Source organism: Podarcis pityusensis (genome assembly GCF_964106645.2).
Source record: "Podarcis pityusensis genome assembly, chromosome: Z".
NCBI classification, from domain to species: domain Eukaryota; kingdom Metazoa; phylum Chordata; class Lepidosauria; order Squamata; family Lacertidae; genus Podarcis; species Podarcis pityusensis.
This window is the reverse complement of record NC_138044.1, coordinates 10,744,884-10,771,919: the sequence shown is the minus strand read 5'-3', so window position 1 is coordinate 10,771,919 and position 27,036 is coordinate 10,744,884. Positions and strand designations below refer to the sequence as shown.

The following is a 27,036-nucleotide window of genomic DNA, read 5'->3' as shown; positions in this document are numbered from 1 at the left end:
ACAAGATTAGCCTACTCCTAGGCTCATATACTCTGCACTCTGGTGCAAGGAAACTGGAAATTTTTGCTTCTTATTAGCCAGAGTTTAGCATGACACATGAACTCTAAAGTGCGGCTACACATAATTTCTGTGGAAACATGCCAACTTTATAAACAGTGGTCTGATGCTGGTTTGTTGCAACATAGTAAAAATGAATCACAGTGTATTGGGTTTCTGCAAGATGGCAAGCTGCAGTTAAATAGAAGCAAAAGCTTCGAAGCTTGTCCTTGAATCTGTCAGGGGAGACCAGGCAAGCCTGGGGAGGGGCACCAGGCTTGTTCCTATCACAACAAACCATAGCTTATTGTAGTGTAGCATACAGACACTGCATGCTTTTATGAAATACATTTCTACAATGTTAGTGAAAGCTTGTGGCTAGAACAAGGTCTGGGATCCGTGGGGCCTGATCATGGCCTATGGTGAGCTGTGAATGATCAAATCTCCTATTCAGATCTTGGTCTTGCTATAACATCACTAAGCAGCTTTAGACAAGCCTTCCAGCCTCAGCCCACTCAATGAAGCTGAATATTGGAAGATCCAGGACAGATAAGAAAAGTACTATTTCATGTGGTGAATAGCTGAACTATGGCACTTGCTCCCACAGGAGGCAGTGGTGGTCACCAACTTGGGATGCTTTCAAAAGAGTAGACAAATTCATGGAGGAAAAGGTTCACAATAGCTATGTTCTGCCTCCACAGTTGAAAGCAATAAAGCATCAGAATACCAGCTGCTGGAAACCTCAAGAGAGGAGAGTGCTCTTGTGCTTGAATCCTGTTCATGTGTATCCTGCAAGCATCTGGTTGGCCACTGTGAGAAGATGGACTGGATGGGCCATAGGCCTGTTCCAGCAAGGCTCTTCTTATATATGCCACCTCCCAGTAATATTACTTACTCTGGCAATTTATATACAGGCAACTTCCCAAGTTGGGGGGGTCATCATGTGTGTCGGCAGGGCACGCATAAGCCCTCCCTCCCACTTCTGGGGCTGAAAACTGTGCATGCACCAGCGGTCATGTGTTCCTTGAACGCGCACAAAATGGGAGTTGCTTGTACCAATTAATCATGAGAGTCCCTGAGTGGTGTGCAAACAACTCCACAATAAAGATAAAAATCAGTTAAAACTATAAAATCAGAATTCAGTTAAAACACCTGCTGAAATATTTAAAATGTCTTCTGTAGGTGCCGGAATTTCAATATGTAGGGTGCCCTGACCTCCAATGAAAGGGAGTTCCACAGTATTTGGCCTACAATGACAAAACATTTCTAAGGACACCTTAAATGTCTGATGAACAATACAATCTACAAAGTAGTAGGAACCCAATGATAACATTCTGTAAGAATAAAAACAGTAGATAAAATCAACATGTAAAACAGTCTAATGTGGATTTAAAGGCCTGAGGAAATGTAGGAAGACTTCTCCTGGTACCAGAGATAGTAAATATATGCCTTCTTCAGGAATGAGATCTAAAGGCAGGTGCCACCATTAAGAAGACTCTCTCCTCGGTTGGAAACCACCTCACCCAGAAGGTAGGGTCTTTGAAGATTATCTCAGCACATATGCCATCTCGGGTTGAGTTCCTGAAGGATCACCTCCTCCAGGTCCAAGACATGTACAGCTTTGAAGGGAAAGCAGTGCACAACCTGGTGATTACAGAATAAATGATGCAAGGAGGGAGTTGCAGCCCAAGACAGGGAAAGAGATAGTAAGGGAACATCTAGCTACTTTAAATGAATTCAAATCTCCAGGGCCTGTTGAGCTGCACCCAAGGGTACTAAAGGATCTTGTGGATGTAATCTCAGAACCTCTGTCTATAATCTTTGAGAATTCTTGGTGAATATGGGAAGTCCCTGTGGACTGGAGATGGGCAAATGTTCTCCCCATCTTCAAAAGGTGTGGGGGGAGGGGAAGCCCAGGTAACTACCTACCGGTGAACTTGACATCAGTAGCAGGAATGGTCCCAGATAACTAAACAGTTGGTGAGCAATTAGAAAAAGATGCTGTGATTACTACAACCCAGCATGGGTTTCTCAAAAACAAGTCATGCCAGATGAATCTCATGTTTTTGATGAAGTTCCCAACAGCCAGAAAGCTGTTAAAATGTCAAAAAACGAAAAAGCCACACATACAAAAACACCATTTTTTTTAGCAAAAACAAAAGCTCCAAATATCACCTCTGTGTTGCATGGGTGCTTGGGACTCAGCAGGAGCCTCTGATTAGCAGCGGGGGACTCAATTTACAAATGGAACACACTCAACAGGAAGCAGAACATGTTCCGCTTCCAAGGCAAAATTCACAAACCAGAACACCTACTTCCGAGTTTGCAGCATTCTATTTCCAAGTTGTTCATAAACTAAGCTGTTCTAAAACCAAGGTGCCACTGTATATGAAACTGCTGGGGGTGGTTATTGGGAATTACGGGTTGAGGTGCAGGCCTCGGCGATGTATTTACCTCGCCCGGTCCCGTGTGAGAGACAGACCACAACAGCAACTTCACCCAGAGGTATGTCAAACATCTCCTTCTGATACCTCTTGAGTAACACGTTGCCTGGGAAAAACAGATCTTGCTTCCTCCCAAACAACTGATGTACATTCCTTCCTAATATGGCCTTGAACATTGTTGTCTGACATCTGGCCCCAGTAATCAACAACTCAGCCTCACTGGTGTGAAGTGCAGAGGGTAAATATGAAGCCCCTGGATTTTTGATTTTTTTTTTGGTATAAATATATAATATACATTCCCCACCTCTAAGACTGCCAATCTTCCAGTGTCACCCACCCTTCACATTTCACATTTGATCCCCAATTTTACATACAACCACATCATAAATAAATAAACACAACCCATCTCTCTTCTTTTCTGTCTGAAAGTTTCAGAAGCCATCAAGATGGTATATACTATGGTCCATCCTGTCCCTTTCACTGTTCTTATTTCCAACTTTAACCTTCAAGGGGGTGGGCCAATGTAATCTCAACAAAATCTGTATCTCCTCTCCATCCTCCCCACTAAACAAATAAATCTTCCTGGAGTCCATCTTGCCAGTCCTCTGTTCCATTACCTCCAACTCCAGTCAGTTTTTTCTCTCTTCCGAGTGCTTAACAGACAATCAATCCAGTTGTTACCAATCTTTTCTTCTTTACTATTTTTATTTCATAATACAAAGTTCCAAGGGGTGGTCAAAATCCCTCAAAAGTCTTGAGGGTAGTGATTTTAAGTTTAGTCTGCCATGCACAAAGAAGGGTTAGGATTTGTGGACTAAAATAGAATGTAATTTATATCCTATCAAATTAATTTTGTAAAAAGTCCACGTTTCTTGTAGTAAAATAACATCAAAAGATTTAATAAAACTAATAAATTCAGGGTCATTGGCCTTTTTCCTCAAGCCCACAATGTTCCAGGAAAGGATCTGAAACCTAGGGTCACTTGGCAGTCATTTGATTTCAATTAAGTGATCCCATCAGTTACCATTCCCCCTGCCCTTTTAACTATTCCAAGGAATCAACACCCTAACATCTTCACTACAGCAAATAGTTAATTGCCTGTCCTTGCTGGGCTTGCACTCCCCCTTACGGAGCAGGTTCACTGTTTGGGAGTGCTTCTGGATCCAGCTCTGTCACTGGAGGCTCAGGTATATACAGTGGTTGGAAGTGCCTTTTACCAACTGTGACTGGTTTAACAGCTATAGACATTCCTGAACTGGGAAAGTCTGGCCACAGTAGATCATGAATTGGTTACTTCAAGATTGCAGTATGCTCTATGGGGGGCTTCCCTTGCACTTGATCCGGAAGCTGCAATTAATGCAGAATGCTGCAGCACAATTGCTGACAGGAGTGAGGCGTTGTCAGCATATAGTGCCTGTTCAGTGATCTGCACTGGTTACCAATTTGTTACCAGGCCAAGTTCAAGGTGTTACTATCAGTATATAATGGTCATACTAACTTGGGGCCAGTTTACCTAAGAGATCAGCTTACCCAACGTGTGCCCACTTGACTGCTTCAATCAGCGGAAGTGGTACTACCACAAGTGCCATATAATACCCATTCTGCATTTGTAAGAACTCAATCATTTACTGTAGCAGCACTTACACTTTGGAACTCCCTGCCTATTAATAGCAAGCAGCTGCCTTCACTGTATTCTTTTAGGTGCCTGCTAAATATATTCTTGTTTAGACAAGCCTACCCAGATGCTTAGAAAGTTGATGTGAGTTTTAACTTGTTTTAGCATTTCAAAGTTTTGTGTGTTTTAAAATACAGGCACCACCCCTTACGCGTATTCGACTCATGTGCAACCGTATACACGCACCGGGAAATTAAAAATAATTCTATTCAAACCTGGAAATGGCAGGAGAGCAGGAGAGTCCCCGTGGCTTGCAAGGAGACCCTCCCTGGAAAATGATTTTTTTCTATAGATTATGAAGGCTTGAAAAAGGCGCACGGGGGCCCTGCTGCTGCATCATCATGCTCACCAGCTGAGAACTGGGAAAGCCACTTCGCAAGTCCTGTCTGTGCGGCTTTCCCAGCCTCTCTGGTGAGGAGTGGGGGCTCCCCTGGAAATAATGCCTTCTATATCCACCTAATGAAGAACAAAAGCTTTAAAATGTGTCAACAGGGCTGCAGGTTCCAAATTCATGTGTGGGAAGCTGAAAAGCAGGAAGCTGTTCCTTGCAGCGGGCTCAGCTGCGCGGCTTCCCTATCCTTCCTGCCAAGATTGAAGGTGAAGAGGGGAGGAAGGGAGTCTTCATTACCCTTTAGATTAGAAGGGAAGGAGCAGAACAAGGGCAAACAAAAGTGGATGGGGGGGAGGAGAACAAAAAACAAAGCCACTCAAGCTCCCCACTTACGCACATTTCATTTATGTTTTGGGGGGGGGGGACGTAACCCCCCGTAAGTGGAAAGTTGCCTGTATTATTGTACGTGTTCCTAGGTATAATTTTATTGTTTTATCTTTTGATGTATTTTGAAAAACCAAGTGTATACATTTTGTGAAATAAATAAATAAATTGGTGACTTCCTGGCTCACAGCCCTCTCACACACATACACAACACTAATTCTCATTGCACCACTACACCCAAGCCATTTGGGCCATCCTACCTGTACAAAGAAGTCCATCTTTATAGTAAAGTGCGTACACTCTGGCACTGTGTCCAATCAGTGAGGAGGTCTCAAAGGCTTTGTGGTCCTCTAGTTGCTTCATCCTTAAGATGGCCTTCAAGTACACCTTCTTCCAGTGCAAAGCATCTTGGACAGAGTCATCAATCTGCCAGCCCAGTTTTCTACAGGCAGTCTGCCACACCTCCATACAGGCACTTATGACCTTGTTCCATTGCTTAGAGACGAGGCAGCACGTGAGTAAGGTCTGAGGGTCAAGCCATTTTAACAAATAAAAACTGAGTTCCAACGGGAGGAGTTTGAGGAAGTCCCGTTTGAGGAGGGTCTCTAGGTTATTGGAGAGGTGCCTGAGCTGGATAGCCCCACTCAAGCTAATCAGGTGATCCAACGACTCATTTTTCTGCAAGTCCGTCAGAGAGAGAAACGTAACAGAAATATTATCAAGCCATGCTTCAAAGTCCTTTCTCTCCATAAGGTTATGGAAACATTTACCTGTGGGACATCAAAATACAGTATTAGTTCTGCTCAAAAACCAAATATGAACATCTTAAATAAAAAAATAAAAAATGACACACTCTGCCTCAGATGCACTTTAAACAACAACATGGCACAGGGCGGTTAATATAGAAAAACCAGCAATGTACAATGTGAAGGAGAACTCCCTTTTAAACCGAATGTGCAGATCACAACATGCAAAAACTGTGGGATTTTTGTCTGTCCAGTGCAAAATATAGTAGTGCTTTTGAAAGCCTATGATTTTCAGCTGCCAGTCCTTATGTTTGGTTTCACATGGCATGATCAAAGGAAAACAAGGGACCCAACATCAATGTGACATCAGGTGCCTGACAGGTAGGTGTCTCAGCTCTCCTCTCAGACTTGGTCCAAAAGGTTTGGGGGAAGGCAAGTCTCTGGACTGCTAGCCCCATCCAGGTCCCAACCCCTGGTTTAGATTTATCAGAGGACCTTTCCACAGACAATTGCTGAATGGATAGCCGAGCAGCAAGGAGTTGGACCGCAATGCATATTGGTTCCACCTAACTTTCTTCCCCACCTAGCATTTCAATGGGAAAGAGGGCATATTTACCTTAAGTAGTTGTCTGTATTATCAGATAGTTGCTTAGCAGGTAGCTGCCAATTGTCTTCTTGCTCCTCAGAACCCGACAGGGATTGGTATTCCTCTGGGGCCATTTCTTCTGTAGGTGTAACAAGAACCATATAAGTCACTGAGGCCAGATTTTCTCCTCTTCTCCAATCACTGCACAGTGCTCTAATGATTCCCAAACCCACTACTGTTACCACTCACTTTTGACCACACCTTAACTTTCCAACCTAATTCATCTGATCAAGGGATATTTCTTTATAATGACTAGGATTCTACGTTTGCTGTCTTGGGAGTAAATCCCATTGAAGCCAACTGGACTTGCTCCAAAGAATGTGTTAAGGAGTTCTGTAGTTCAATAAAGGTTCTTGCAAAGTATGTGTTAAGATCCAGGTGTTAATACTTGTTTTGCGAAAGACTAGGTAAAATTTTGTCAAACTGGGATAAGACAATAATCCAAAGTAGTAGAGGGGAGAAAGGTGAAGTTTATAAAAACTTAAAAGATATTAATGATTATTTTTTTAAATGTTATTTGGAATTAGATAATAAACTAAAGATCATAGCTTATGAGGGTGTAGAAGCTTTAAAAAATAAAATAAAATTATCTTATTTAGATTATTGACAAATGCAAATGTTATTTTTCACCAATATCAGAAGCAGAAATCAAGCAAACTATTCTTTAAATGACAACTGGTAAAACACCACGATTTCCTATTGACATACATTGATCTACTAGTACCAAAACCTCATCAACTGTATGAAGAGATGTGTGACAAAGGTATTTTATCAATGGCATTTAATCAAGCTTATATTACAGCTATACCAAATCAGACAAACTGAGTAAAGTTGATACAAAGATTTTAACAACGACCCAAGCAAATAGAATTCAGCAAGTAATAGTGGTGGTTACGGAGAATGACCAGACTGGCTTTATAAAAATGAGGCAGCAAATAATATTAGATTAGTGGTGGATTTGTAAGATTTAAATAAAAATAAAGACAATTTTTAATTATATCATTAGGCATTAAATGGTTTTCAACAATATTTATGTATATAAAGGTAAAGGGACCCCTGACCATTAGGTCCAGTTGTGGACGACTCTGGGGTTGCGGCGCTCATCTCGCTTTAGTGGACGAGGGAGTCGGCGTACAGCTTCTGGGTCATGTGACCAGCATGACTAAGCCACTTCTGGCGAATCAGAGCAGCACACGGAAACGCCATTTACCTTCCCGCTTCCTACTTGCACTTTGACGTGCTTTCGAACTGCTAGGTTGGCATGAGCAGGGATCGAGCAATGGGAGCTCACCCCGTCGTGGGGATTTGAACCGCCAACCTTCTGATCGGCAAGTCCTAGGCTCTGTGGTTTAACCCACTGCGCCACCCGCGCCCCTGTATATAGAGGTAGCTTTAACTAAATTGGTTTTCCCTTTAGTTTTTATAAAATGGATAAAAGTAGTGTATGATTCACCTAAATCTAGAGCTAAAGTGAATGGTATCCTGTCCACCACCTTTTCACTGCCTTGAGGAACTAGACAAGGATGTTCACTTTCACGTTTGCTTTTTAAATAATTGTTTAGAACCCCCTAGCTTGCGCTATTAGACAACATTGTGAGATTCACACCACAGCGGTTCATAATTCAGTTGAATATAAATTGATTTTATTTTCAGGTGGTACCAAACTAGTATTCCTATATTGATGCAAACAATAGATGCTTTTGGTAAAATATCAGGAAACTTTATTAACTGGTCCAAAAGGAATTGATGCCATTACGTGAAAAATTGATTACTCTTTCAGTTAAGGAATTATCAATTCCGGATTTGCTCCAAATCTATTATATAACTAGGTTTAATGCCAAGAGACATAACTCGATTAGTTACAATTCATATAAACAAAATAATAAAAGAGGCTTCTTTAGTTATTGATAGATGGGAGTCATTAAACCTTAACCTTAGGGGAAGGTTGAATCCTTTCAAAATATACATTATTCCCAGATTTATCTATATACTACTTGCTTGTAAAAAAGCCAAACCCTTCAAAAAACCCTTTCCCTTATGTCACTATCTAGATTGCAAGCCTAAAGACAGAGTTGTGTTACTTTTGCTGAAGCTTTAAATTGCAAAGTGCCTTTTGGTGAGTATCTTTTAAACACTTAAGAATTATTATTATTCTAAATATAGGGTGGGGGGAAGGGCAGCATTTAACAAATAAATGGGAGAGATGACGTTAATGGGGGGTGAGGTATAAAGTAGATAGCATGCCTCATGCATATTTTTTTCTTTCAAGTTGGGTCTTGACGTGGAATCAGAAAAGTGGATTGCTTTTATAATCTTTGGCCACAATACAACAAAGAGTTGAGCACACCTAAATTTCCACTGAACTATTGCCATTTATTTCAAAGGACTGGGTCTGTACAATTGTGCATTAGTGCATAAAGGTCAAAATGTAATAATAATAATAATAATAATACGTCTCCCATAAAAGAGCACACACACAAGTGGCATGGAAAACACTCTTTATCAGCCTATGCTCTTAGGTTTCTGGATCTGATTCTGGAGACGATGGATGGGGGAAGGGTCATAGTTCAGTAGTAGAGCATCTACTTTGCATGCAGATGATCCCAGGGGACCTGCCCATCTTGAGTTAGGGCTGGGAGTGTCCCATGCCTGAAACCCTGGATAAGTGTAGTTGGTGTGGCAATACCGAGCTGGGTGGACTAATGGTTTGGGTATAAAACAGCATCTTATATTCCTACTGTTGTCTGGGAAGCAATCCATGCATTTGATGTTTTTATAGAGAGCTAGATTTTAACAAGTGCCTGGCGTGCTCTGGTCCATGGGGTCACGAAGAGTCGGACACAACTAAATGACTGAACAACAACAACAGATTTTAACAGGTCAGACTATTTCTCTAGCCCAGTCTATGCTGACTGGTGGTAGCTCCCTAGAAAGGAAGACCCCTTCCACCACCTGATACATGATTTGCTTTTCTTTTAAGGTAATTATGACAGCATTCAACCTGTCTAGAACATTCTACATTCAAAGCATATAGTCCAACTACATTTGATGCTGGCCAAAGGATCCCGCTTCAAGAAACACCTGTGACCGGATAGTGTTCACACGTGAAAATTGCCTCTGAAAAGCCTGGGGTGGGGAAAACCCCCATGCTAACTAGTTCAATATCGGAGAACAAGAACAGCCATATGCGACATGCAGAGTCTTGTGGCATCTGCTGGGCGGTCTCCAGGTGTTACTAGACTACAATTCCCCTCATCCCTAGCTAGCAGGACCATCCAGCGACACCTGGGGAGGGACCTGAGGTTGGGAAAGGCTGAGCTAGAGTGTCGCCCGCGAGACCAGGATTCAAACAACCATTTGCTCATGAAGCCAGCTGCCCAGTGGGGATAAAACGGGGAAGGGGAGAATACGCTGATCTCCCGGGAATAAAGGAAGGGTGTAAATAGGATAATACATAATAGCTAAGAATCAAAACACGACGCCGATCCCATCATTCTGCACCCCCCTTACCCCCTTCTCAATCCCGGGCCCTCCCGCAACCTCTTTTGTACCTACCTCAACGGAGACCTCTCCTCAACTTCACCCCAAAGGGCGCAAGTCTCCCCTTCCACCCGCCCCGCCCCCTCAGCCCCCCTCCCCACTGCAGGCGGTCTCTATGACAACCCACCTGAGCCCCGCCCCCTTCCGCCGCTCTCCTCAGCCGCGCTCCCTCCTCCCACCGCACTGCCCCTCTTCTCTTCCCGCCCCCTCCCGCCCACTTTATTTTTCGGGGGCGGGGGGTCCAACCTTTCGCCGCCGGGTCCCAGCAAACACTCTACCACAGGCACTTCCGGCGTGAGCACCTGACGTCATCTTCCTCGCGCCTCTTTCCCGCCCCGGATTTTAGAGTCACTTCCGTCCGGAAACGGAAACTTTTTTTAAAAAGTCTAATTTAAGGTACCCATAGAGATAGAAATGTAGAGCATTTTCTGAACCACCGATATAAAATGTGAACGGTGACACCATTGGACATGATTCTCTTGCACTGCTACAAAGTCTCTCGAAATTCTCTCTAGAGACCGACGGCCCTCCAATGCTCTTTACAGCATTGGAAAACCAGTTGAAATTGAGAACGGGAGTTGCCATTGTGTATTGTTGACGATGTGTGGCTCTTCATTTTCCTATATCTTTGGTTTTTTTCCTTTCTCCTTCCAGGGCACAAGAGAGGCCGAGCCGGAAGTACAATCACATGGGGGAAAGGATTTAATCGACTGAGTTTCTGGTCCGTTGTTATTTTCCTCTCTACCCTGAAAACGTGGTCCCAACTGTTTAGTTCCGCCTTGCAGTAGATTCTCAAGATTGTAGTTGCCGGCTTTAATTTGGAGGTGAAGAGGGATGCTTTAGTCCTTGGACGGGAAGGGAAGGTGAGTTTGTGCCGCCCAAAGCCTCCCCCAATATTTTTTCCTTACATTATCCCGCTTCCACCCTCCTTCAACTAGATTTTAATTCATTCTCTCTCCTAAGTTCCCTAATTTTGCACGCTTTCTGCCAAGCTCTCCGGTCCGAGGCTATTTTAACAGTCTAGCGTCGCATTCTGTACTTCTACAGGGGTCTTGGGGAGGGGTTTTCCCAGGCCTGCTACTAAAGTTGGAGGCTGATCCTGGGACATGACCCACGACTTCTCTGGTGAAACAAGTTTTGTGCGTTGGGGGTGTTGGATTGTGAGATGACACCCAAGAAGGTCACTACAGATATGGTTAATAGCGCCTATGTGGTGCCAGAGAGAAATAGTGCCTTGTCCCTTGTGTGCCAGTGAGGGACGTGTGTCTTCCTTTGTGGGGTTCTCTGACTGTGGGGTTCCTGATGTTCCGTCTCCCTCAGCAGATGCCCGCTTTGCGTTTTACTAGCCCTTTGGAATTGCAGTACTTTTCAGGCTGGCTGCCTGTTTACTCAGTCCATCCCTCTTGCCTAACAATACAGGGCAGAAGAGCATGGGCGTAGTCAGGGCTTTTGTTGGGGCGGGGGCAGAACCGACGTGATTCGTCAGTTATTTCCATTGTTTTACTTGATGTAGGGACGGGCAGCTGCCCCTCCTGCCCCCCCCCCCCGCTTTGCTACGCCCATGCAGAAGAGTGGTGATCAGCAAAGATCAGGAGTTGAGTCACAGCTTGTCACGAGAGGGAGCGACCCCAACTGCCTTGAAGATGGTGGTTGTGAGGCCACTCCCAAATAAATTTCCCTAGATCTTGAAATTGTTCCAGCTTCAGGACCAGTTGCAAGTGTTACCATTTGGGGCAAGGTGTTCAGGCAGGTGGTGGCTGTCCAGTTGTTCTTGGATGACCCAGATTAGAGGGAGACTGGCACAAAGTGATCCCCATTAGTTTGCTGGCAGAACATGGATTTGCTCCTAGATTTCTCTAGCTCAAATCTGATGCTCCACGGGAAAGCATGTGATTGACTGAACAAATACAGAGTGCCTTTTCTATGATACCATCACACCTAGTCTCCTTTCCCAACCTTTCTGGATTGCTTGATACTCTTCAATAACCTTTTTGAGATGGGGCAGCTGGAACTGTACCAAGTATTCTCATTATGGGCCCCCTCTAGATGTCCTTTTTATCCTGCATTCCTGGTGATTTGGTATCAGGGCAGTTATACATGATCCTGTTTCCCATTTTGTTTTGCGCATGTGCATGCCCTGCTAGCTTCCTGCTGAAATATGAATTTTTTTCATGCCACAAACGTTCAGGAGGAGAGGGGCTTTGTTGTAGTAGCTGTTATTGTGCTGAAGTTCCCCTATAGATGGCAGTAAAGTAGTAACAGTGAAAAAGCTTTGCAGAAAAGTAATGAAATGCACTGGTACAGTGGTACCTCAGGGTAAGTACTTAATTCGTTCCGGAGGTCTGTACTTAACCTGAAACTGTTCTTAACCTGAAGCACCACTTTAGCTAATGGGGTTTCCCGCTGCCGCCGCGCCGCCAGAGCACAATTTCTGTTCTCATCCTGAAGCAAAGTTCTTAACCTGAAGCACTATTTCTGGGTTAGCGGAGTCTGTAGCCTGAAGCATATGTAACCTGAAGCATATGTAACCTGAAGCATATGTAACCCGAGGTACCACTGTATGTGGATAATCTAGTATGAATCCAGCACTAATGCTCTGTTCAATGACATGTTGCAGAGTACACCCACCTACCGCAAAAAAAAGCACCAGTCTGGAGAGGATGTCATGAGACCTGCAGTCCTATTGGGATTCGGTTGGCATGCTCTGATGAAGTAGGAATAAATGGGGGAGGGGGCTGAAGTGGGATAATCTGGGTTGGAGGAGGATTAGGGGTACCTCCCCTCTCCACCCCAAGTCCAGTTGCTTTGGAAGGGGAAGCAGCTATGCCAGCACTTTCCTCCAACCTTGCTGCAGAGCAGGAAGCATCAGTAAAAACTAGGAAGGCTGAACAGGAGGTGGCAGCGACTGAACAAGACCCTGAGCAGGACGGTGCTGTCTTGCCCTCTAGGATCAGGATCTGCCTTCACAAATGGTAACAGATCCACATACCCCAACAGAATGCACATTTGCAGTTCCAACATCGCCACAAGGCAAGATAGTGAGGGCACTATGTTTTAACAGGCAGAGTGTAGAAACTTGTTGGAACATTTTTGGTGCTTCCATCCAGTTCTGAATAACTTGCTCTTCTCCTGAACTTCCCAAGTCTTGGGTCTGCTGCTGAGCCTGTACTTCCAAGTAAGAGCTTCTGCTTGCATGTGTTGGATGGGAGTCAGGACAGTGCCCTACAATCCTGCCCAGCAACAGTGTCCTATACTTTTTGCTTTACACCCAGCCTGATGAAAGCCTTTCCTAGCTTCTTTGAGACCTTTCCTTTGGGTATATTAACAGTAGTTTCCCACTGTTATTTTTGGATCATTGAGGGTTATGGTGTTCTCAGTTCTTAGAGTGCCAGTCCTTACATTGCCAAAAGGGTACCATCCACTCATACAAGAGGGAGGTATCTGTAGGCTCTGAGGAACCCCCTGGCCTCCCTGTAACAAAACCTAGCCCACTGAAGTCTTGAACATGCTCAGGATCCATAGAATGCTGAGTGTGTTGAGATGGAAAACATGGGAATGAGAGGGAATGAAATGGAGTGCCCTGGAAGAGGGCTTGGCTGGCTAGCTGGAACCCTGAACAAGAGCAGTTCATGCTACAAAGTTTTGTTTCAGTTCCCCCTTCTGGCCAGCTGCAGTTTTGTCTCATTTTCAAAAATGAAGGCAGCAATGTATGGCTGAGGAAGCAAAATAGGTCACAAGACTTTCATTTGCTACTTCTTGCTTATGATCTTCATCTCCCCCCTTCTCTATTTTTGGTTCTATTTTAAAGTCTTCAGGGCTAAGAAACAGACATCATTTGCTGGGCAGAATTGCATTCTCTGCCACCAATGGGAGATATGGCATCTGAGGAAACCAGACCCCTTTTGAGTACTGAGACAGAACTGCCTGCTCATAGACCCTCTCCGCTGGAGATCTATCTGAGGTGTGTGTATTTATCTGGCTTTTGCTTTTGGAAAACCATTAAAACGCAGTTGTTCTAGTTATGCCCTGCTGGCCAGGAATATAAGGCTTTGCCAAATATGGACTGAGGGACAAAGAAGACAAGGTCCTAATGTTGGTTATCTACAAGTCCAGTAGTCAGCCTCTGTCCCTCTGCCCCTTTGCCCTCACACTGTATCAGCTGTTTGTAATGGAGTTTAATGAATGACATCTCTGCTTGCCAGATTCTGAATTGTTGGCTCAACAGAATCACCCTGAGAGGTTTTCCAAATCTGATTGAGAATCTTGGAACAAGAGAGCTTTTCTTCTAAATGCATAATCTGAGCTGTTTCTGATGTTCAGGCATGCCAATCCTTGCACAGCCCAAATGGCACCATTTGTACACAATATAACAGCAGGCTTGGAGGGGGAGTGTTTAGTGGCGGGGGGCAGGGTCCCAAGGGAGGGAAACTCTTTCAAAAGCAGGCCAGTGACGACTGAGCATGCTTGTTATCTGTGGAATGTTGACTGCTGGGAGAGAGATTCAGAAGGTGAGGAAATGGAATGGATAATCCATGAAAAGGGCATGTCTGGCTAGAACACTCCATTCTGCAACATTTGGTTGCTGTTTTTCTTTTTTGGTGTTTTCATTGAGTTTTCTACCACAATCCCAAGATGCTGGTCAGTCATCTCCATTTGAAGACCCTATCATTGCTTTGTGTGAAAGCTGGATGTGAGTGTAGAAGCAACTCTCCCATCCTGCAGTTTCCAGCACCTTGTATTCAGAAGCAGACTGCCTCTGACAGTGGAGGCAGAACATAGTCATTTTGGCTAGTAGCCATTTATTGACTTGTGAATTTGCCTAATCTTTTAAAGCCATTTACTGAACCAGCTTTACAAATGGGACCTATTGGGTGACAGTAAAAGGTAAAGGACCTCTGGATGGTTAAGTCCAGTCAAAGGCGACTATGGTGTGCGGTGCTCATCTTGCTTTTCAGGCTGAGGGAGCCAGCATTTGTCCACAGACAGCTTTCCGGGTCATGTGGCCAGCATGACTAAACTGCTACTGGCGCACGGAGGACCATGATGAGTGCCAGAGCACACGGAAACACTGTTTACCTTCCCGCCACAGTGGTAACTTTTTATTTGCTTGGAGACAGTATCACCCGTAGAGAAGATGTTATCAGTTATCCCTAATCACATCTTGTTGCCACAGCCGTGCCTTCATAATTGAGTGGGAGCTACACAGCACATCCCTTCCTATTGTCTTACACCAGGGGTGGGGAATGTGGCCTCTTGATTTGACCCTTGGAACTATTCTGGAACTATTCTCTGGTCCTGTGTCTCCCACTCCTCCCGGCCCTGTTTCGCACCCATAATATTTTTGCGTGGCAGGAATTAGTCCTTTAACTTTGACAATGCCCCTTGGTGGAACTGGGAAGTATCCCCCATCTCAATCCCTGGAGGCCAGCTGCCAATCAATGTAATGGACTGACTTGGTATAAGGCAGTTTCCTGCATGCTTAAATATTTGTGTGTTTGGGTGCTGAACTAAATAGATGTAGTGATGGCCACCAACTTGGATGGCTTCAGAAGAGGATCAGACAAATTCATGAAGGGTGTGGCTACTAGCTGCAGTGGCTATGCGTTCTTCCTCCACTGTCACACACCTCTGAATGCCAGTTTCTAGGAATCACAGCTAGGGAGAACACTGTGGTGCTCAGGTCTTGCTTGTGGGCTTCCCAAGACATCTAACTGGTCACTGTGAGAACAGGATGCTGGAACAGGTGGACCATTGGCTTGATCCAGCAGATTGTTCTTATGTTCTTAAACAGTTTCTTTCAAAAGAAAGAGTCAGCGGAAGCACTAATACATCTGCATCTGCAACTGAAAGATCTGAAACAAAAGCGTGTGATCTTTTCAGGTGTCTGCTGAGCTGCATTGTCTGCAAAAAAGGACAGCTGTTTGTGTGTCTCTCCCCCACCCCCATATTTTTCATTTTCACTTCTTGTGCAGCAAGGTCCAAAATCAGAATCTCTTCCTGGCTACGTTTGCTGCTGTGCTGGGACCACTAAGCTTTGGATTTGTCCTTGGCTACAGTTCGCCGGCTATTCCGAGCCTAAAGAAAGTTAGCAACCCGGAATTAAGGTTGGAAGACATTCAAGCATCTTGGTTTGGGGTAAGTCTTCTGCTCCATAAGCAAAGGAAGGGCAGTACTTCAGTGGCAGAGCATCTCCTTTGCGTGCAGAAGATCCTAGGTTCATTCTCCAGCATCTTCAGGTGGGGCTGGAATTGTCCCCTTCCTAATACCCTGGAGACCTGCAGCACAGCAGTGTTGGCAGCACCTCACTAGATGAACCCCTGCTCTTCTGTTGGTTTGATAATATGGGGTGGAAAATAAATACTTATTGACTTGAGCCAGAGCATAGAGACATTTATTGAGTCAGATCATTCTTCCATCTAGACCAGCACTCTTGAATGTCAACAGCTCTCCAGTCTCTACCTGAAGGCGGTGCATAGGAAACTGCCTCCTATCAAATCAGTACATCGGCTCATCTAGCTTAGTACGGTCTGCACTGACTGTCAGCAGCTCTCCAGGGTTTTAGGCAGAGATTCCCCCACAGTCCAACTTGGAGATGTCGATGATTAAACCTGGGACCATGAGCATGCAAAGCTGATGTCCCACCATAGAGCTAGGGCCCCCTCCCTTAAAAATAAAGGAGGATTCTAGTCCTCAATAGTTCTTGCTGAATCAAACAGGAACATAGGAAGTCACCATATACAGAGCAGGGGAGAGGTGTGTATGTCGCCTCCGAACACCTTGCAGGACAGGTCAGATATAAATGTCATTTATATTGTGCCATCATTGCATACACCAAATCTTGGGTTAGTTAATGTGATCGAAAGGGGCAGGAATCTACAGTCAGAAACTGTTCAGTTGTGAGAGTCAGTTCCTTTTTCCTTTTTCTTTTGCAGTCTGTCGTAACGCTGGGCGCTGCAGCAGGCGGGATTCTGGGGGGATATGTCGTGGATAAATTTGGCCGGAAGCTTACCCTGATGCTGTGTGCCATCCCATTCGTTTTTGGCTTCACAATCATAATCTCAGCTCAGAATGTCTGGATGCTTTATGTGGGCCGGCTACTGAATGGCTTGGCCAGTGGGGTAACATCCTTGGTGGTCCCGGTAAGAGATGGCCTGCCCTGTCCTTTCTCATTGCAGTTTTGTGGAAAGAGAGCCATCTGCTGAATGCCAGAATCTGCATTTTACTGAGTTGGAGACCATTAACCCATCTAGTTCAGTATTATCTATTAAGGGGATGGGGAATTTCAGGCCCAGAGGCCTAATTGCACTGTTAATTAGGGAATTTCAGTACTTGATTCTGATTTTGTCACCTGTATCTACGTACACCTGTCTCTGATTGCCTTGATTCTATAAGAAAAACAGGGATACACTACTGACCTGCCCTCTCTTTTTTCTTGTTGTATTGAAAAAATGCAAAATTCTGCAAATGCAAAAACAAATAAAATATATCTTTTTCTCTGTATGACTTGAACAAGACTCCCTTCCCCTTTTGTCCATGCTGTAGGTATATATTTCTGAAATAGCCCACTCCAAAGTTCGAGGAATGCTAGGATCGTGCGTTCAGCTGATGGTGGTGACTGGCATCTTGGGAGCTTATATAGCAGGTACACCCATGTGGCTCTGTTGTGTTCTTGGGTTTGCACATTTTCTCTTGCACACATCATCGTGGGATACAAGTACACCAACCAACACCTGTGGATGGTGTTGGCACAGAATGTTGTGGGAAACTGAGTGGGAAGAGGGAGTGGAGTACAGTGGTACCTCAGGTTAAGAACTTAATTCGTTCTGGAGGTCCATTCTTAACCTGAAACCGTTCTTAACCTGAGGTACCACTTCAGCTAATAGGGCCTGCTGCTGTGCCGCCACCACGCGATTTCTGTTCTCATCCTGAAGCAAAGTTCTTAACCCAAGGTACTATTTCTGGGTTAGCAGAGTCTGTAACCTGAAGCGTCTGTAACCCGAGGTACCACTGTACCTTGAAAGGAGAGGGTATGACTGTCTGCTTTCATACCTTTGAGCATTTTTGCTTGGGTGGAAAGTGTCCTTGAATTCTGATCATTCCTCTTGCTTGCCTGAATGATTGGTAGAGAGTTGGTGTGTGAGAATGTGTGCAGATACTAGCCTACTGTACAAAGGCAATATCTGCATTCCTTTCTCACGTTTGCCTCTGGCCTCACCCACCACGGGCGCCAACGGGCACTCTGTCTTAACGGAATACATCACTTGAATTCTGGGGGAGCTGTTTGCAGCTATAACGTGCACCAGCTTGCATTTAGCCCTCTGGGCATGACAAAAGCTGCCAAGTGTCCTTTATTCCTTGCCCCTAAGAACGGCTCTTCTTCTTTTGGGTCTCCTCCCTCAGGCACAGGGCTGGACTGGCGCTGGCTGGCCGTACTGTGTTCCGTCCCACCATGTTTTATGCTGGTACTTGTGGCTTTCATGCCCGAAACGCCTCGCTTCCTGCTGAGCCGGAATCAGCGGCCAGAGGCCATTGCTGCTCTGCAGTTCCTGCGGGGGCCCCTGGTGGACCATGAGTGGGAATGCAGGGAGATTGAAGTGAACGCCGAAGGACAGGTAAGTGGAGCAGGAACCATACTGAAACCAGGCATGTTCTTGGGTTGCAAGGGTGGGAAAGGTGGCAGGAGAATGCACCTGCCTCTTCTCCCTGCTAGCTCAGCTCTCTCCAGCTTTAGGCTTTTCAGGGGAGGAGGGTAGAAGCCTGAAGTGTTTTCCATCTGGTATAGAGACGCAAGTGGCGCTGTGGGTTAAACCACAGAGCCTAGTGCTTGCCAATCAGAAGGTCGGTGGTTTGAATCCCCGCAACAGGGTGAGCTCCCGTTCCTCGGTCCCTGCTCCTGCCAACCTAGCAATTTGAAAGCACGTCAAAGTGCAAGTAGATAAATAGGTACCACTCCGGCAGGAAGGTAAATGGCATTTCCATGCGCTGCTCTGGTTTGCCAGAAGCGGCTTAGTCATGCTGACCTGGAAGCTGTACGCCGACTCCCTTGGCCAATAAAGCGAGATGAGCACCGCAACCCCAGAGTCGTCCGCGACTGGACCTAATGGTCAGGGGTCCCTTTACCTTTACCTTTTACCTCCTGGTATAATCTGGCAGATGCTAACTGCCCCCTGACATTCTTTTCCTCTGCTGCTGAACTGCTCATTAGTCAACTCCTTGCTGGAACTGCACAGGAATCAGCAGCAGTTTTGCAGATAGAACAGGGGGTGGCCTGGTACAGCCACTTACAGTCATGTCCACCTGTCACAGCTGACCTGCAGGGGGGCTGGGGGGCTGGGGTGAGGTCTACTTTGCCACTTTGCATTCCCTGTGGCCAGCCAGCAGGATTGAACTTGCTGCTCGGCAGCTGATGAGTGGGGAAGGTTCAACCCTTCCCTTTGTAGGGGTCTGCATTGTCATCGTGTTTCTCCCTGCAGGGAACATAGTGGCGAAGCAGCAACTGGCAGCGCTGAACTCTCTGCTCCCCAGCTGATGAGTGAAGGGTGCAATCCTCCACTCTGCAGGGGCTTGTTTTGCTCACGTTTCCCTGCAGGGAACGTGCTGGCAAAACAGTAGCCAGCAGGATTGACATCAGCTGATGGGCAGGTGGGCATGGTTTTGGGGAAATGGCCCAGCTGGCCAAATTGGTTGTCCTCATGGGCCAAGATTCCTAGTTCAGTCCCTGACATCTGCAGCCAGGGTGCTGGGATCTCTACCTCAGACCCCAGAGGGGTACAGTTGCCCCTCAACACTGAAACACTGGCTATGTCTTCCTTTGCAGGAGGAGCTAAGTCTGGCCGAGTTTAAGAATCCAGCCATTTACAAGCCATTCTTCATTGGTATCGCCATGATGTTCTTCCAGCAAGTGTCGGGGATCAATGCCATCATGTTTTATGCGGAAACCATCTTTGAAGAAGCCAAATTCAAGGTGGGGGGCTCCTCTGTCCTCTTAACACCTTGGATGCAGCCATTCTCATTCATATCTTGGTCAGATGCCCAAGAATTGGACACAGTATTCCAAGTGTGGTCTGACTAAGACACAATAGAGTGGTACTATTACTTCCCTTGGGCTTCTGTTGATGCAGCCTAGAATAGTATTAGCTTTTCCTTGCTGCTGCATCACACATTTTCAAATATTTGAGATTTCTATTTATTTCTTGCTGTTGTGTGTTTTCAGGAGAGTGGTGCTGCTTCCATCATTGTGGGATCCATCCAAGTCTTTTTCACTGCTGTGGCTGCTCTTATTATTGATAGAAAAGGTCGAAAAGTCCTTCTGGTCGTATCAGGTATTGCAGAAAAGCTATCCTTCCAGTGTGAAGTGTAGGATTCTGTGCCTTTGCAGGTTAATTTAATGTGGAACACCATGAACAGCTGGATAAAATTTTCTGGTGGTGGATGTCCAGCAAGGCACGCTTTTATGTGTTTGAAATAACTAGCCTTAGGGCCTTAGGTCAGTGGTTGGACATAATCCCCAGCATACCCCGGCAGGACACACACACACACTCTCTCTTTGTGCTTGTGTGTGTGTGTGAGAGAGAGAGGGGGGGGTGGGAGGCAAAGGATGCTGAACTAGGTGGTCCATTGCTCTGATCCAGCACAGCTCTTGTTACATACACTCTTGTTCCCAAACCGTATACCGTATTTTTTGCTCTATAAGACTCACTTTTTCCCTCCTAAAAAGTAAGGGGAAATTTGTGTGCGTCTTATGGAGCGAATGCAGGCTGCGCAGCTATCCCAGAAGCCAGAACAGCAAGAGGGATTGCTGCTTTCACTGCGCAGCGATCCCTCTTGCTGTTCTGGCTTCTGAGATTCAGAATTTTTTTTTTTCTTGTTTTCCTCCTCCAAAAACTAGGTGCGTCTTGTGGTCTGGTGCGTCTTATAGAGTGAAAAATACGGTAACTAGGTGTTCTGTTAACTATTTATCTCATCTTTCCTAGGGTTCATTATGGCTATCAGTGCTGCCATCTTCGCAGTCTATTGCAAAATGGCTCTCCCAGTCCCCATCAACTCCTCCCATGCCAGCCCACCAAGCTCCATTCTGAGTGCTTCTGTTGTGGAAGAAGATCACCACCTTGCGTGGTTGGCAGTGTTGAGCCTGGGCCTCTTCGTCATGGGTTAGTGGGCACTTTTGCTGCGGTTGCTGTACCCACAAAAGCTAGTCTATATAGATCCATCCACCTAGAGAATTCTGGGTCTTTTGGTGCCTTGAGGAGTTTCCCACCCACGTAGCAAAGGTTGAGTATGCTTTGACTACGTGGATGCTTCCCACACCAGAATGCCCTCTCTGCTGCAGCAGCAGGTGATGCAGACACAGGAAATACACATGTCGGAAGAGTCCTGTTTGATCATGAGAAAGCCCTTGATTCCTCCTCCTCCGCTGGAATCCAGCTTTTTTGAGGTCAGATTAATGACCTGCTTATTGGTAGCCTAGTGCTTGTGGAGCATAGACCTTAGGGGTAGGGAACCTTTCTTCAGCCAGAGGGTCACATTGGGGGGGGGGCAGTGTTCCACAAGGGTCATGTGCTGGTGGTGGGTGGGGCCAGAGCAACACATGTTCAGTTTTACAATAGGCTGGTTTCTACACACATATTCAGACACCTCTCTCTATCCTCCATACATGCAAGCAAGTGGCATGATCTGAGTTCAATGACACATTCCGGCCAGGCAAAAGTGTGCAAGGAGGGTGTGGGTCCTGGGGTCTTGAAAGCTAGGTGGAGGGGCCTGACAGGGGCTCTTTTGAAGATGCTGTTGGGGGAGCCCCTCCCTGGGTAGTACAACCTCCTCCACATTGCTATTGCTGCTGGCTGTTTGCTTGCATTGAGCTGCACTACTGCTCAGAAAGAGATAACATATTGTCTGAGTGGTGGTGGATACTTCTCCTCCTTACCATCACTGCTTGCTGACTTGGAGAAGGGCAGGCAAACAGGAAGAGGCAACGAAGAAGGAGAGCAGCAAGGTTGGGTGGCTATGGGGGTTGTTGTGTACCTGCTGGGGTGTGGTCTTAGATACTTGCCAAGCAATGGCTACCCCCTGGTGCCAGTCCTGGGCATAGAACTCCCGCCTCACTCAAGTCGACCTCTTAAACGTAATCTTGCATTATTATTATTTTCAAGTGTGTTTACCCTGCTCTTCATCCAAAAGCCTCCCAGGGCAGCTTATGAAAATTGATAATACAGTCCCTGCAGTCTTGCACGCTGCATGGCATGTCATGAAAGGAAAAGGATTGGGAAAGGAGCAGGGGGAAGCAAACTTGGCACTATTTCTTTCTTATAATGGCAGCTATGATGTGAAGAGTTCAACTGAGCAGCCAAAAGTTGCTCCTCTTTAAGCTGAGCTGATGGAGTGGCACTGCTTCTCTTCTCCTCCTTTAGCCTAATGAAATGGCTGCTATCAAGTGACGGTTGATGGAGAGAAGAGCCCAATGGACGCTGGCTTCCAAGCTGGACTGATGAGGTGGCTCTGCTTCCCTTCTCTCCTTCAGCTACAGCGTGTTGCTAGATAACATGTGAGGAAGAGGGGAAGCCTTGACTAGTTGTATCTTTCTGGTTTCTAATCAGGGTTGCCTGTTCATTACAGTGGTACCTCGGGTTAAGAACTTAATTTGTTCTGGAGGTCCGTTCTTAACCTGAAACTGTTCTTCACCTGAAGCACCACTCTAGCTAATGGGGCCTCCTGCTGCCGCCATGCAATTTCTGTTCTCATCCTGAAGCAAAGTTCTTAACCTGAGGTACTATTTCTGGGTTAACAGAGTCTGTAGCCTGAAGCATCTGTAACCTGAAGCGTCTGTAACCCGAGGTACCACTGTACTGACCTTGCTCAGTTCAGGGAAACCTCTACTAACTCTGCTGTCAATGAGTTTGCTTTCTCCTTCCTCTGCAACCTGCAGGCTTTTCCTTGGGCTGGGGCCCGATCCCATGGCTGTTGATGTCTGAAATATTCCCTCTCCGAGCTCGAGGCGTAGCCAGTGGTGCCTGCGTCTTAACAAATTGGCTCATGGCTTTTCTGATCACCAAGGAGTTCCATGACCTCATGGTAAGCAAGGATCACAGCAGAATGGTTTACAGCAGGAGTGGGAACAGTGGCCCCCATTTTCTTTTCAGCAACCTTCTGGGGGCCACACGCCAGTGGCAAAAATGGGTTGTTGGATTCTTTTTGCCTACCATATGCAAGGATCCTGCTAGGGTGAAAAGCAGTAACCACGTTGTGACGTAGCCAGTGGAAGGACTAGGAGTCTCGGCTGCTTTTGTGACAGAGTTCTCATGCTTACTGAGAGCATCAGCCTGTGTCTGCAGTTACCACAGACATGCTAGGTTTCTGCATGCAGGGATATTCTGGATGAGAAAACATTCTCTTATGTTGGGCATGGGGAACCTTTGGCCCTCTGGATGTTGCTGAAGTACAACTCCCATGAGCCCTAGCAAGTATGGCTGATGGCCAGGGATAATGTAAGTTGTCATTCATCTACACCTAGAAGGCCAAAGGTTCCCCATTTGCCATCTCAAGAGTACAGCTCAACCACCTTGGTACTGCTTCTGGTTCTTAATCAGACATCTCTTTCTCTTCTGCCCCAGGTCTTCCTGACGCCTCATGGTACTTTCTGGTTGTTTTGTGCCATGTGTTTCTCCAACGTGCTCTTTACCATACTCTTCGTTCCTGAAACCAGAGGGAAAAGCCTAGAAGAGATAGAGGCCTACTTCCAAAGATCACATTAGCTGTTTGCAATCTTAGTGGGAGAACTTTTCCCCTTGGTCTTGGACTTAAGGTGCGGGTGGTGGTGCTGGTGGGACCCAACCCTTCTTCAGAGATTTGCACAAATGTAAAGTCTTCACCGGGTTCAACTGGGTCCAGAGAACTGTCTGGGGTGTAGGTGTGGTCAAGATGAAAGGCAGGTTCATTTTGTGTGGGCAATGACCTACCACTTTTCAGTATTACAGCACTACATACAGTATTACAGAACGGCAGGCACTGTTCAGTTTTCTGCCATCTAGAACAAGGTGATTAAGAATTGGTTTTGAACAAAACATTGCTTTTCTCTGTTCGTTGGCCATGTTCTGTGTGGCCAGCCTTTTCTTCTTCTGCTGAGGACTGCATTCCTCAGGGGTGGGGGGTAACCTGATGGGAGGGTCGTCCTGGTAGTAGGTGGGGCTAGAGCCAAAAGTGGGTGCCCTCTCCTCTGGGCTCAACCCCTTCCTCTTTCTGCCATCACTACCCCTCTCTACTGTCACTTCCTTTCTCTTTGTGTTTAGAAAGCTCTCACGAACTACCTTCTAATTCTGTGTAATCTGGGCCTACTTTATGGGTGTAGAGGAGTGAGGCAAAGAGTCCTGAAAAGGCACATTGAGCAATGCACACAGCGTGCACAAAAAACCTAGCAAAAGAGGGAAACTGGGTCTGACTTAGCCAACGTCACCAGACTATTTTGCACCCCCAAGGTTTCTCTCACAAACAGCAGCATTTTAAAATGAGATGCATCCATGCTGTCTGAAGTGGTATGCTACCAGTTCTTTCCATGGGATGTGTAGATTTTAATGCAGAGGGGTTTAAAGCAGCCAAAGGTTTGTTCTGATTTGCACACGAAACGTTAAGACTTTGGCAATCACGTGGGATGATATTTTTAAATGAATGGGTTCGGCATACTGCTGCCCACTATTGCCCCCTCCTCTGGTTCTTGAGTCCTGTTCAGGAGGTTAGTAATGCTGAAACTGGGAAATGATAAATCTCATTCCCATGATTGCATTTCTTGTCAATCTCTGCCCCAAGGCGACTCCATCTAAAATCATGTGATGGGGTGGGTAGGGATTGGACCCAGTTCTGCCAGTAAGGTTCCAAAGTCTTCGTTTCCAGACTTTTAATCTTGTTTTGTGGAATAAAGGTTGAAGGATATGGTGCTATGTGGAATAAATATATTGAATTCCATCTGATGCTTTGGGCAAATCATCTTTGTTTTCTTAATGTTCAGTTAATATTGAGTGCCGTAAATAACACCAAGGGACAAACTAGGGAGGACTACTGTCCCATTTTTTGACCAGAATGTAAACTTCTGCTCATCAACTAGTTTTCCACAATGTTGAGATTATGGGGATAAGGGAGGGCGCTTCCAGGTCAGGAGTGGGGATTCATGCACATTCCCCTCTCCCAGTTAGAATTCATTACAATTTCTACTTTCAAATCTATTCTTAAATTTCATCCTAGAAACATTTTTCACTTGGGTCTGCACTGAGTCGGTCATCTTTAATTTGAAAGGTGCAGAATGGAGTATATGAATGTGTGTGTGCTATTTTTGTGGGCTTGTGGTAGAAAGAACAAACTGGAGGATTCCTCCTACCCAGTATCTAGTAGTAACTGAAATATTGGGCACAATCTAACCAATTCATTAGTGAAATTGTTAACCAGAATGTGATATTTATTATGTATTTTATTATGAATTGCCTTCTTAATCATGCTTTTTTTAAACATTTCTTTTAAAACAGAGTAGAGATGGCTTGGGGTTTTATTTTTAAGGTGCACTTTATAAAATGGTTTTGAGGTTTAGATGTTTCTACTGAGTAAGAAATCTTTGATGGCAAAGGATTCCCCCCCCCCCAAATATATACCAAAATAATTCTTTCTTTCTTTCTTTCTTTCTTTCTTTCTTTCTTTCTTTCTTTCTTTCTTTCTTTCGTCAAGTGTGGGGAATTTTTGACCTTTCAGATGCTGCTGAACCACAACTTGCATTGTTAGTGAGCAACACCTAGCAGACACATGCCTGGTGCATGTTTTAAGTCTTTCTGCCTGATCCTGTGAATGTCTCCTCAAATGCAAGTCCCACACAATTCAATGAGACTTGCAGGTGTGTACAAGATTGCTTTCTCTGCCCCTGCCCCCCAAATATCAGTGTCAAGGAGTGTGTCCAACATGAGTGATAACAATCTATGGTGTTGTCTATCTTATGTTTGTCTCATTTGTTACACACATGCACCCCAAGGGGGCAGAAGAAGAGACCAAATGTCATAAATATTTATTACATATCAAGGAAGTAAAGAAAAGAAAAACCCTACAGTTCATTTTACAGCTGTGGTCTATGGAACTTTTAGAACAGATTTCTGCCATTATATTCGTATTGTGATTCTCTTTCTTTACAGGCTACATTTGAAAACACAAAAGAGGGGAAACAATAATAAAAATAATAATAATACATTATTACTTTAGCATTTAAAAACAATGGCAATACAATCGAGTTTAAGACACTTGGTGGTAATTTAAACTTTGAGACTCACAAGAGGGGAAGCCACAGCCCAACAGTACATAATCGGTGAAAAGTACAAAACCCCACTAGATAACAGTCAAGGGACAGGATCCAGCAAAAGTTTGGCGCGACGAAAGCAGCAGCCTTATGGATGATGACCTAAGGACTAAGCTCAATGGAACACATTTGCACCTGTTTCCAAGTAAACATGCAGAGGATGGGAAAGGGCTGTAGCTCAGAGTCAGAGCTAGGCTCAAGCCCTGGAATCTCCAGGTAGTGCTTGGAAGGCAACCTGTCCAGAATCTTGGGCTGTTGCCGCCAGTAAATGCAGACCCTACTGAGCTAGGTAGACCTAATGGTCTGACCCAGCACGCGGCAGCTTCCTATGACTATTGCAAGGCTGGATTCATGAAATGCACTTTCCAGGGAACAAGGCCTGATTCCCCTGAGACTTAGTTCTGAGGAAACTTGCATAGGCCCAATTTCACTGAATTCAGACGGACTTAATTGTGCCTACACAGGTTGACTCTGCAGTAAAGTCCAGTCACTGCTAGAATAAAGGAGTAGGGAGCCTAATTAAATCCTCAGGCTCCACCGAACTCCCCCAATTTCAGGCAAATCACCCCTCCTATACACGAGTGTCCCCTAACAGCAAGGGTTAAGGAAACCCATCATAAAAAGGAAGCCCCCCAATAACTTGATAGGGGGTCCCATGACTGCAGCTTTACTCGGAAGTCAGTTCCCTTGCCAAAGAAGGCTGTTTGTCGCCAACCATGAGTTGTGCTGGATTCTGCTTGAGGGCTTTTTATAAGGAAGGGTGGGGGGGACAAGCAACCAGGGTAGACAACAAATTTGTTTTATACAAACGTTAGCATTTGTGAGTGCTTTCCGTCTGGCAAGAGAAATACATAATAAATATTAGGAAGTCCAAACCTGCAGAAAATAGTAACACCCCACCCCCACCCCCCTTTTT

At 45.4% G+C, this 27,036-nt stretch overlaps 2 protein-coding genes and 1 long non-coding RNA gene across 9 annotated transcripts in view; 1 reads left to right on the top strand and 2 right to left on the bottom strand.

The window, feature by feature from the left end:
- The window catches only part of LOC308468503, a 6,789-nt gene extending 1,673 nt beyond the window's left edge, over nucleotides 1-5,116 (bottom strand). The window contains exons 1-2 of the long non-coding RNA XR_013981698.1: nucleotides 3,994-5,116; nucleotides 39-3,951 (exon numbers count right to left, since the gene is read on the bottom strand). This is a non-coding gene — a long non-coding RNA (uncharacterized lncRNA). The remainder of the gene's footprint in view (nucleotides 1-38; nucleotides 3,952-3,993) is intronic.
- FBXW2 (F-box and WD repeat domain containing 2) overlaps nucleotides 1-10,171 on the bottom strand; it is a 19,696-nt gene extending 9,525 nt beyond the window's left edge. Inside the window, exons 1-3 of one of the 4 annotated variants that reach the window (XM_080990729.1) lie at nucleotides 10,049-10,171; nucleotides 6,233-6,341; nucleotides 5,131-5,640 (exon numbers count right to left, since the gene is read on the bottom strand). In XM_080990729.1, the coding sequence (XP_080846855.1) occupies nucleotides 5,131-5,620 (490 nt within the window). In that variant the 5' untranslated portion in view covers nucleotides 5,621-5,640; nucleotides 6,233-6,341; nucleotides 10,049-10,171. Of the gene's footprint in view, nucleotides 1-5,130; nucleotides 5,641-6,232; nucleotides 6,342-9,817; nucleotides 9,879-10,048 lie in introns of those variants that run through there. The other 3 variants (XM_080990731.1, XM_080990730.1, XM_080990732.1) reach the window with 3 other exon arrangements.
- On the top strand, nucleotides 8,314-27,036 carry SLC2A8 (solute carrier family 2 member 8). 4 transcript variants are annotated; one of them, XM_080990725.1, is made up of 13 exons: nucleotides 8,314-8,378; nucleotides 9,042-9,141; nucleotides 10,457-10,665; nucleotides 13,611-13,763; nucleotides 15,775-15,937; nucleotides 16,735-16,941; nucleotides 17,345-17,444; nucleotides 18,203-18,414; nucleotides 19,620-19,766; nucleotides 20,016-20,124; nucleotides 20,776-20,952; nucleotides 22,725-22,870; nucleotides 23,410-27,036. In XM_080990725.1, the coding sequence occupies exons 4-13, from the start codon at nucleotides 13,669-13,671 to the stop codon at nucleotides 23,548-23,550; spliced, it is 1,497 nt and encodes a 498-aa protein (XP_080846851.1). In that variant the 5' UTR covers nucleotides 8,314-8,378; nucleotides 9,042-9,141; nucleotides 10,457-10,665; nucleotides 13,611-13,668; the 3' UTR covers nucleotides 23,551-27,036. The 4 variants fall into 4 exon arrangements, with proteins under 4 accessions (XP_080846851.1, XP_080846853.1, XP_080846852.1 ...); XM_080990727.1 differs by lacking the exons at nucleotides 8,314-8,378; nucleotides 16,735-16,941 and having other exon boundaries at nucleotides 8,905-9,141; XM_080990726.1 differs by lacking the exons at nucleotides 8,314-8,378; nucleotides 9,042-9,141 and having other exon boundaries at nucleotides 10,301-10,665.